This window comes from Uloborus diversus, unplaced genomic scaffold (genome assembly GCF_026930045.1).
Source record: "Uloborus diversus isolate 005 unplaced genomic scaffold, Udiv.v.3.1 scaffold_40, whole genome shotgun sequence".
Classification (NCBI taxonomy): domain Eukaryota; kingdom Metazoa; phylum Arthropoda; class Arachnida; order Araneae; family Uloboridae; genus Uloborus; species Uloborus diversus.
This window is the reverse complement of record NW_026558571.1, coordinates 448,312-459,555: the sequence shown is the minus strand read 5'-3', so window position 1 is coordinate 459,555 and position 11,244 is coordinate 448,312. Positions and strand designations below refer to the sequence as shown.

General features: G+C 29.0%; 1 protein-coding gene across 1 annotated transcript in view; it reads right to left on the bottom strand.

Moving 5' to 3' along the window:
* Positions 1-3,434: 3,434 nt before the first annotated feature.
* Positions 3,435-11,244, bottom strand: part of LOC129233418 (ruvB-like 1) — a 49,084-nt gene continuing 41,274 nt past the window's right edge. The window contains exons 8-11 of the mRNA XM_054867448.1: positions 11,015-11,213; positions 10,830-10,932; positions 7,783-7,874; positions 3,435-3,723 (exon numbers count right to left, since the gene is read on the bottom strand). Coding sequence (XP_054723423.1) covers positions 3,564-3,723; positions 7,783-7,874; positions 10,830-10,932; positions 11,015-11,213 — 554 coding nt within the window. The 3' untranslated portion in view covers positions 3,435-3,563. The remainder of the gene's footprint in view (positions 3,724-7,782; positions 7,875-10,829; positions 10,933-11,014; positions 11,214-11,244) is intronic.

The following is an 11,244-nucleotide window of genomic DNA, read 5'->3' as shown; positions in this document are numbered from 1 at the left end:
GCAATTAAATGAAAAGTCTATTTTTGTAACAATGCTTGTTTCAAGTTTTTAAAGTGAAATTCCATTTCCTTTTATCTCTATATAGTAAATAAAAGTAAGGTTTCAAAGAAATTCTGGAAGGAAGTCTGTGGCGGACATGTGTCCAGAAGATCCCATAGCACCTACAGCCTTGAAATTTTGCACAAAATTACTTCGAGCCAGGGGGTGTGCATCTGGGGTTTTATTTTTTAAAATTCGAATTAGTTTTTTTATTAATTTTTTTAAGCTCGAATTTTGCGTAAATTGCTTATTAAAGGGGTGAAAAATTACTTGCATATATTAATAATATATATTGTAGGAAAGGGTAGAATTTTCCACGTTCAACACAATATGTTTCAATGCTCTAACTTAAATAACGGCGGGAGTTATTCGCGTTTTTAACTCTAACTTTTTTAGGCTTAGTTAAATTTTTTGCACTACTTTCTTCATTAAATCCATCAGTACAAAGCGAAGGAGCTGTCCCACAGTTTTCTTTTTGACACCACTGAAAAGAGCAGTTTTTGGTACTCCAGATTTAACTTGACCTATGGTCAAAAAACTAAGATTCTATCTCCAAAGGAAAAAAGTTACAAGCCTTTAAAGATCAAATTCGAAAAATGTCATCTCCATTAAAATTATTGATATTTTATTTGGTGTTGCCATAGTTACGTCTTTTTGATTTGCATGTTTCTTCTTTCTTATACACAAACTTTAAGGGTTTCAATTTTAACGGAAAATCTTAGCCCTCAACTAAAGAGCAATATATTACTAGAGACCACGAATATGAAAGCGACTTTTCAAAGGTACAAAACTGCAGTTTTGCAATGCTCAAGAGCCCCTAAACCCTTACGACTCAGCAAGTTGGTACAAGTTATTTGGAAACTCGGGAAAGAGATGCTTTTTGTTTGAAAGGGAGCTCATAATGTGTTTTTAATCTGTTTCTTTTTAATTGACGATTTAAATCTTTGCAAATCAAATAGCATTGCAAAGCAATCTTCGGGGGTTGGCGAGCCCGCTAGCGAGTCAAAAATTAAAATGCTGAATTGATGGTTTATTTTTTATTTTATTTATTTTTTGCTTCAACTGTGTCCAGATATTAATGATATGTTTATCATAGGACTTTAAAATGCCATTCTAAAATAATTTTATCAAAAATATTTATTTTACAAGCCATTTTTATACTTTTGATGCCTTCACTTTGAGGACTGCGATCTTTTTGCATCCGCTATGGTAATCTGATTTTTCAATATTTAGTACACTTTGTTATATAAGAGGTAAACATTTTTTTTTTGAAAAAAATCACAGAGTTTATAAGTTTTAAACAAAATTCTGTGCTCTTTAACAGTGTCTTGGTTCAAGAAGTTAAATGCTGTACCCCTGCCTGAATTTCTTTGTTACAATTATTTTAAATACTATACATATATTTCTAATATGATTTGACATAATGTAGAATGGTAAATAAATATTGATACTTGAGGGGTGCCCATAACCCCAGAGAGCGATGCCCCCCCCCCCGCCCCCGAATACTCGAAAAATGATATTCTTAACAGAAAAGCAGGGTTGGTAAAAAAAAAGCGATTTTTTTAAAATTTAAACCAGTTTTTTTTTTGGTTTTTATTACTTTTTGAAAGAAAAACAATTTTTGGAAAATCATAAAGATTTTATTAATTGTTAAGGATTGTTTAATGTTAATATTTCTACCTAATTTCTTTGTAATTAATTAAATAATTAAGAATAAAATCTTGTAATTTCATTTCCTCATGCGAAGAGATTTCTACAGGAGAATATTGTTTGAAAATCTTTAGCTATTATAAAAAATACAAGGCGAAAATGGGACTTAGTATAAATAATCCAAGAAAGAATTTACTATGATTGTTCAGACATTATAAATTACAAATAACCAAGAATCAATTCTTGTAAATTTTTAGTTTCCTCATAGCTAAATAAGATAATAAAAGAAATTAAAATCACACATTCTTAAACATGGAAAGTATTTTGTAGTATTTACAAATGAATCAAAAGTTTGATGTACATCACAGAACTTTAAAAATCAAAAGATCAACTCATATTTTGTTTAAAGGTTTAAAATTAAAAAAAAAGTTTCAAATCATGTAATTTATTTACCTAATGTATCAGTGAAAACAACTATAGAAACAAGACAAGTAGGTTTTAAAAATCATTGTTTTTGATTTTAGACATTCTCCTGGTTTAATGAATTCAGGAATAATTTTTTTATTCAAGAAAAATAAATTAAAAGCATAAGTTTAAAAATACTCTTAAGATATTTTACTAATGAAGACTCACAAAAATTAATGTTTGTTCATTCTTCCACCATGTATACATGAGACTTCTTTTATTATATTGAGATTAAAAAAAGTTTGTTGAAAGGTGAAAATTTGGCATTAATTTTTCTTAATGAGAGCACGGAGTTACATATAATATTTTCTGTTTTCATAATTTTATACATTTTCTTTTCTTGCTCTGACTCCATTGTCTATCGGGGATGCAAAAAGTCTTAAGGTATAATAAGCACAATTTTAATGCCTGCTCTAATTGTTCTTGGACTAAAGTTATTTTTTCTCTTGTCATTTAAATATTCTAGCGTTAAAATTTATATACACTATGCATCGCTTCAAAGATACATAATCTATTGTAATAAACTTTAAGTAAGCAAGCGAATTAAGTAGTAAATGAAATTTTAGTTGAAATATGCTCTTTTGACTGTTTTGAAACATAAAAGACTGAAAAATAGTGATAATTGATTTTAAAAAAGAAAAAAAAACTATTTAGCAAACTTGCATTACCTTAAAAAATATAAGTTTCTAAATTTATTTAAATTTTTAATTTATCTATAAAGCTTTGCTAGTTACTTTGCATCAATTAGATTTTGCTCTTTGCAATAATATGTAAAGTTTATGAAAACATTTGAGGGAAAACGAAGATTTTGAAAAAAAACTACATGGTTAAAAAAAAAACATTTGGTTTAAACCGTGTTTTAAACCAGAACAACAATGCAGAAAAGAAAGAAAACACTTAAATTTTTGTTTCAATGATGCAGTTTGCACCATCTCAAAATTCTAAAATTTTGGTTTTATAATTTTTTTTTTTTTTTTTTGCAAAATTTTTCGATTTTTTACAAAATTGATTTTTCACAAAAATTGGACCCCATGAAAAATCGTGGACAGACTCCTGGTTAATAATAAACGATGTTTGGCTTTTCATCTAGAAAGAAATTATGTGGCTCTTGTTTTTGAAAAAATCAATAACATTAACTGAAGCAAGTCAATACGTGATGATCTATCAGTAGCTTAACAAGTTGTAACAACATAAGTGAAAAAAATGATCCTAGGTTTTTGTTATAGTGCACTAAATTTGTTTTATACCATTATTTTAAAAAATCGAGACATCAATAAAGTGATGAATAATACACTTTAATATAAAATACAAACATTTTTTCAGCATTGAATGAACATATGGCTAATGCATATAAAACTTATGAAAAAATAACAGTTTGATGGGAAAAAGTGTAGAAAGAGACAAAAGCTTTATTTCAGATATTTATCATTATGTTCTTTCAAAAGTGCAGCTGAAGTTTTCGCATCATGAAATAATTTTCTTACTTCTTCCACATCTTGCTTTGTAATACTTGTACGTCCATTCACTTTAGCGGATAAGTTAGCGGGACTCAGCAACAATACAGCATATCTACAACAATATTAAATTCACATGTACGTATAAGTAATTATTTTTTTGAAAAATGCACAACATATTGGGTAAAAGCAACAGCATTTTTAACACTTATGATTCTTACTTTTTATTTCATTTATTTTTAAGGGGAGGGGGGAGATCTAGGACTTCAATAAGTGAGGACAAATAAAAAGACATTTAAGCATTAGTTGAAAATGATAATCAAGCAGTCAAAGAATTTTTTCCAAATAAACTACAGTAAAACTTCTCTACAACGGTACTGTTGGGACCTAAAAAAATATCGTAATAGACAGGCTATCATTATAGACAGTTTGATTATTCACGCTGACATTTTGCTGGGGCCAAAAAGAAAAAAAAATGTTATAGACAGGTTATCGTTATAGACAGTATCGTTATACACAGGTTTCACTGTATATATATATATATATATATTTAAACATTTTAAAGGAAATACTTTGAAAATACTGAACAATAATGAAAAATCAAATTTCAACAAATCTGTACATATGCTAAATATTTAAACAACATTTCACAATTGAGGCAGTGGGATGTAAGTGGCAAAATTAAAAATTAGGAGATAACCGGTACAAATGGTAGGTGAACCCTTCCTTTGTCTTGGGGCTAGATATAGTACTAGTAGCCCTGGTAGTTGCTGCTATACAGCATGATTTAGAGAAAAAAATCAATGAGAGCCTACCTAGGACGTTATCTTTATACCCGTTTTACTCGAAATTTGAAAATGTCTACTTGCATCCCTTTGCTTCTCACTGCCTCAATTGTTCTAAAAAATATTTTCTTATGCAGAACTGCCTTCATTGTTCCAAAAAACAAAATTCAAAAGAAATGCAAGTTGTAGCTCAAAGCATGAGCATAGAATAAGGCCTTTAGCTTCTTTAAAGGCCTTTATCCAAGAAATAAGAATTATTTTAAGGATCCTTTATAGTTTCAAAGCAAATAAAGTTTTATTTTTAAGTGCAGGTATTCTAAAGTCTTATGTGTACTGTTTTTCAATTGAATTACAATACATAATTTTGTTTATAAAGAATTAAGACATAATGAGCTAATTACATCATACAGCAAAGATAGCAAAATGACGTTTACAAGACTCATTCTAGCAGAAACTAAGTATTTTACTAGATGTTTCCATATTTCTACCGAAGTAAAGACACTTTATGGAAAAGGAACAGCTACATGGTTTGTACCAATGGCGCACACAAGGGGAGGGTCCAGACCCCTCCCATGGCTAATGAGTTTTTTTTAATTGACTATAACCCTATGTATGTAGTACATAAAATAATTCCAAGCAAAGGGAACAATAATTTCAGATTTAATAAATGAAAAAAACAAAATTTATTTTCTTCCTTTTTTCCCCTGCAAAATTGAACTGTATGTGAACATGAATTGTTCTAGAATGATGATTTTGTTTCGCTGTTTTTGCTTTTAAGTATGAGAAAAGTAAATACATTCCTTCTTGTGCTTTCTGGTATTTTTAATTAGGTATTTATTATTCATACATTTATCACCCCAAAATCAGATGGACTCTGACTCCACAGCTCTGGTTTTTTGTCTTTACAAATGGAATGGAATGGAAACAACCAAGAAATTTTCACCCGTCATGATATGACCATTAATTTTCTAGAATATGAAATACCAGGCATATCCATAAAAAAAGAAATTGTGAATAGGATGCAGTAATAAAGATTTTATAGCTGATATGCAAAAAATACACTTATAAATATTATTTACACCGTATAACATAATGTATTTTTATTTCTTATCAATCTCAAATGATGGTAATTAGTAATCTGCAAATTTAATATTTAGATAAAGATTTGCTGTTTAAGCTCATCTACACGAAAAACTTTTTTTATTGTAAAGTTTACTTGAGTTAAGCACTGAAAAAAAATATACAGGGTTCCCACTCTTCCAGCAGATTAAAAAATAGGGCCTTTATATGGCCCTTTTACGGCACATTTTAAAAATATTTGGGGCCCCTTCATGCCAATGTCGCAAACTCTTTGATGTCTTAAATTTATTTATATGTATTTTTTTTAAATCTATCATTCATAATTGATAAGTAATTTTGAAATGCGTTAAAAAGCCCCTTTTTTCTACTTGACAGCAGAGCACCAAAATGTTGTAACTAAAGTTCTATAGGAGCTATAGAGTTGTAAGATAGATTATTTTAAAGACAGTTACATTCGCATTAATTTAATACATTTATGTAACTTGAGTTTTTTTTTTTTTTTTTCATAAAATGTTAAGTTCAAAAATTTTAAAGATAGTGTCTTTTAAAAACTTTGGGCAAAAACACATGACTTTCATTGTACTTTAATGAATACAGAGAATTTCAGAGTTAAAAACAAAACTGTATTTTAAAAAAATTTAAAGAACACCATCACAAAAATTTTTGAATTTTCATGTTTTTAAATTTATGGGGATATCATCATTTTTTTTCTAAAATTATTCAAGTTACAAACTAAAGTAAATGTAATTCTCTTTAAAATGAGCAATTTTCAACTCTGTTGCTTTCATAAAACATGAGCTATAACATTTAAAAGTGAAATTTTGCAAAAACTACATAAAATTTTCCCACATTTTTTACTGTAACTGCTGAGTCATTCATTGTCCCACTCTGACACTGAAACATGTTTGTTATATTCATCAAAATACATTTAAGACACTAGTTTTTTCAAAAATTTTAAAGGACATTATTTTAAATTTTGCAAAAAAGTGTTTCTTGAAATTTATTAAACTGTATACTAAACTCCTGATTATCCGCCGGACGGATTACCCACCAGCTTTCACACATTGAAAAATATGTTTTTTCTTGGCAATGATTAACTAAATGTAGATAAATGCACACATTTTAACTTAGTGCAAAACCTGTGCCTAGACATCCCATTTTTTTCTTTCCCTTCCAATGGCATCACACCTTTCATGGTCCATGAAACTAGACTACTTGAAACCTGATTTTTTTATCTACACTATTTTTATTAATTTTTAGATCTATACAACTTATGCCTGTAATTGAGTGACCACATTAATCTTGTTAAAAAAAACTTTCTCCTATGCATTTTTGGTGTAACCTAGCTGGAAATATTTGAAATAATCTGTTAGCACCATTTGCTCGCATATGTGTGAAATCCATTGCTATAATGAATTATCCTTTTTCAGCTTTACATGCATTTTTTATACAATGTTATTTTAGTTAGGATGCAATTATTATTGATCTATCTAAAGCTATTGCATAGACTAATATTATCTTCTACTTATTTTGCGGATTATCCCAGAATTTTGTTATCCATAATTACTGTCCCACCCTATTCTGTGCAAATTGGGAGTTAACTGCATATAAAATTAAAGTGCATGAAAGTATCTTTAAAATGACCTTAATAAATTTATTATACAACTCTGTTGCTCCCACAGAACTTGAATTTAACACTTTAAAACACTGCTCGCAAGTGTTTTAAAAAAGTGCTGTTTAACGAACTTCAATAACTAATTACACATCACTTATGAACAATATATTTTTGAAAAATATAGATAAATTTAAGGCGTCGAAGGGTAAGGTGTCGGAAAGTTTCATGATAATCTGAGAAGTTAAGCTGAGAAATTGTTTTTCGTTGATTTGACACAGAATTACACAAATCTTAAAAAAATTGGGGCTTTTATTAATTTTTAGGGTTTTTGACTACAAAATATGGCTTTTAGAGGGGCCCCTACAAACAATACTTGAAAATAGGGACTTTTGAGGGCCCGTGAGATATATACAAAATTAAACCACAGCTGATTTGTCACTATGAGGACGAAAATTTCGCTCCACAAATAAATAGATAGAAAAATCATAGCAACATCAACTTAGGTCAAGTGAGGATAATAAGCAATTTGTGATAGGCCAAAAAAATATATACAAAATTTTTATTCAATGTTTAAAAAGATCTGTGAAAGACTGAGATCTTCGAAAACTTAAAATGGAAGGAATTTCAAGGATCATAGAAATTGCGCAGGCATAATGCATATTTACTAGAAAAAAATAAAAGTATTTAAACATACCGAAGAGTTGTTTTTTGTCCTATTTCTGCTAAAGTTAGAAGAGATTCTTCATCAATTGATACGCCTTCGATATTTGCTCGAATTTTCAAGATCTAAAACACATTGTAAAAATTGTATAGACCAAACATTTTAATGCTAATTTATTAATGAAAAATTTATGTTAATTGTTATTAGTGATGTAAAATACCCGGGTATTTATTTTTAGGGGTAAATACCCAGGGTATATACCCGGGTAAATACCCAGAATGGGTAAATACCCGGGTATTTATTTCAAAAATTTATATTCATCTAAAATACTTTTCTGTATGTATTCCATTATGTATATATACAACCAACCATATACAAAACAATAAATTTTTGCCCAAAAATTGTATTTTGATCACATATTTAAAGAATTATTGTGTGAAACAGCTTAGCAATCTAATATGATATTCACATTAAATGTGTTGGATATGCCTAATCAATGTTGATAGCCAAATTTCAGATATAAAAAGCCATTCTACAAAAAGGAAAAAGCTTAACTGGTTACAAAAAAAAAGCAAACATCTATTTTTTAAGGTCCTAGTTTTTTATAACCCAGTAATATGTCCCTGCATGACATCAAAATGTAACGAAATGTCGCTCAATTTATTATTACAATTTATTTACCTATATCTTATGCAGGAATTTCCTCCAAACTTAGTTCAATTGTTCAGGTGTATTCTGTATCACACACACATATATATACACACACACACATAATATACATAAACATTTAAAATTCATTTAAAATTTTTAATCTTTTATTTTAGGTTTTATGTTTAAAAAAGATATAATAGTCACTTTTTAATACTACCTAAAAAAAATTTTGCAAAATGCGTAATTACTAGGGGATTTACCTTGCCTTCGGATAAATACCCAAAAAAATATTTACCTTCCCACCCTACAGGGGAGCAAATGCAAATGAGCAAGGCAACAGAAAAGAAAATTTTGCTTTTTTTTTTGTTTATTAATGTGAAAACTGTTTCTATATTTTCCATGATATCATTTAAATATCAATAAAATAAATAACACCATAGTTTCTTAACTTCTCAGTTTATTCTTCCAAACATCCCTCATGCTTCCTTTTTTTTTTTTCATTTTGGATATGACTAACCTAGATTGTGATTTTGAAATCCTGAAGTTCATAATGAACTGCTTATACTTCTCCAATTATGACATTGAAAAGAAAGGTTCTTTGGTTCACGATATGTTTCTTTCATGATTTCATCAAGTCTTCCAATAAAAAATATTATAAACTGTGTAATACATATGTATATATCAGTTTTACCAATCATTTCATATTTAGATTTAAAAAAAAAAAATTCTCATTCGCTTTTTTGCATTTTTTATTAAATACCCAGTTTTTGGGTATTTACCCAGGCCTTGGGTAAATACCCGGGTAAATACCCAAAAAATATTTACCTACCCGCTGGGTATTTACCCGATCCACATCACTAATTGTTATCCAAATAAACCATGAACGGAAATGAAGGATTTATAAAAATATATCTAAATCAGCAATGCATTTGGCTTGGAACCAAAAAGTGCTGAGTTTTAATACTAGCATTGCTATCAGTGCTTTGAGAAGGAGGTCTGGTCACGAGCATAGAAGAGCAGGGACAAAATCGTCAGTTCAATTAGTTCTTTGGGTGAGGTGGTAATATGTCAGTATTTTGCCCAGAGGTCCAGTTAAGCTTGCAGTAGCCATATGTGGTGATTGTTATACCACTTTGAGACCACTTTGAGAGATTTACTACTTTGAGAGATTTACCACTGATAAAAATGTTCCTGGTTTGCTTCAACTCTATGTGCAAATTAGGGGCTGCAACCTCAAAGGTGCTCTGTAACCATTAAACACAAAACAAACAGAAATCATGGATGCAACTGAGATTAACAGGCTCAAAACGTTAAGGTGGAAAAGAACCTTAAACACAATTTGGTCAGCAAATTAAAAAAACTTTTTTGATACTATGTATTTTATATTTATTGCCTTTTTTAATGCACCATATAGTTTAGTACCTTATCTTGTTATCTAAGTAGTACCTTTGGTATTTTTGTCCTTATACCTAAATGAATCTTGTTGGTGGTTTTTTACTACTTGAAATGCACAACACAGACATGAGAGAAAAAAAATAAATATTCAAACAAATTTGAACAGCTTTACAAATAATTTTTACTTGTCTTACATTAGAAATTTAATTATTTTTTAAAGGCAGAAAGTGGAGCCCGGATAGTGGATATATTTTTGCCAAAGGTAAAAACATATCGCTCATGATATCAAATAATACTTCAGTAGATAGGAAATTTATGGCTATAATGCGATATCTTCAATTCCTCTTTGCATTTTACTGTATTATTTATTTTTTCATAACAAAAGCATGGCTACAACAAAATTCCTTTTTGGTCTCTTCAATTATAAAGAAAAGCAATTGTATATATATTTCATGTGTTTTATTAAATTTATTAAATTATTATTTTAATTTGTGTGTAATTAAAATAGCACCAGTAATGATTGATTTTCTATTATGTCACTCGAAATAAAATGAAAAATTCATACAAAAGAAAGGTACACACATACATACAATAGAAATTGAAAATACTCTGAATTCAATAAGCTATGCCTAATAATGATTTTCAATAATATAATACAGTAGAACTTCCTTAATCCAGACTATTAGGGGATTTTAGGTTGTCCAATTTCATAAAAGTACCGTTTAAACAAAATAACATATAAATTGAGACAAGGTATGCAAACAAACTATTCAAAACAGTAAAAAAATGTATTTTGAATTCAAGTAAATGAAATGTACAGCTGCATAAGAGAAAATTAAGTATAGTATTTAAATACCTTGTACTTACTAGACCTAGAAAAATACATTATTGTGCTAATTCGCCATAAATTTATACAGTATGTACGTCTAAATGGCTATTCGGATTAAGAGTAGTCCGGTTTGATAGGGTCCAGGTTAATGAGGGTTTACTGTATCTCATTTTAAAAAAATAAATAAAATGGGAAGAATACGCACCTGAAACATTTCAGCACAAGAATAGGGCTCAGTGCGAATTATCATAAGACGATCGAGAAGATCACGTGGGATGCCATGAGCAGATAACACATCTTCTGCACCTCTATTTAAATGATAAAATATAGAACTTTAAAATAAATAAAAATGTAATCAAAAATTTTAAATTAAAAGGAAAAGTTTCATACTTAATAGGACATATCCCACGGTTTGTTGCAAAGACAACTATTGGTGAAATGGTAGATTCAAGTGCTCTATGTAAATACGTAAAACATTCTATATCCAACATATGAACTTCATCAATGAATAATACTCCAGGAACTAGCTCTGCTACTCCTTGATCGATATATTTATTTACAACTTTATTTATTTCTTTGCGAAGCTTATCTAAAAAACAGAACAAATGAATACATCAATT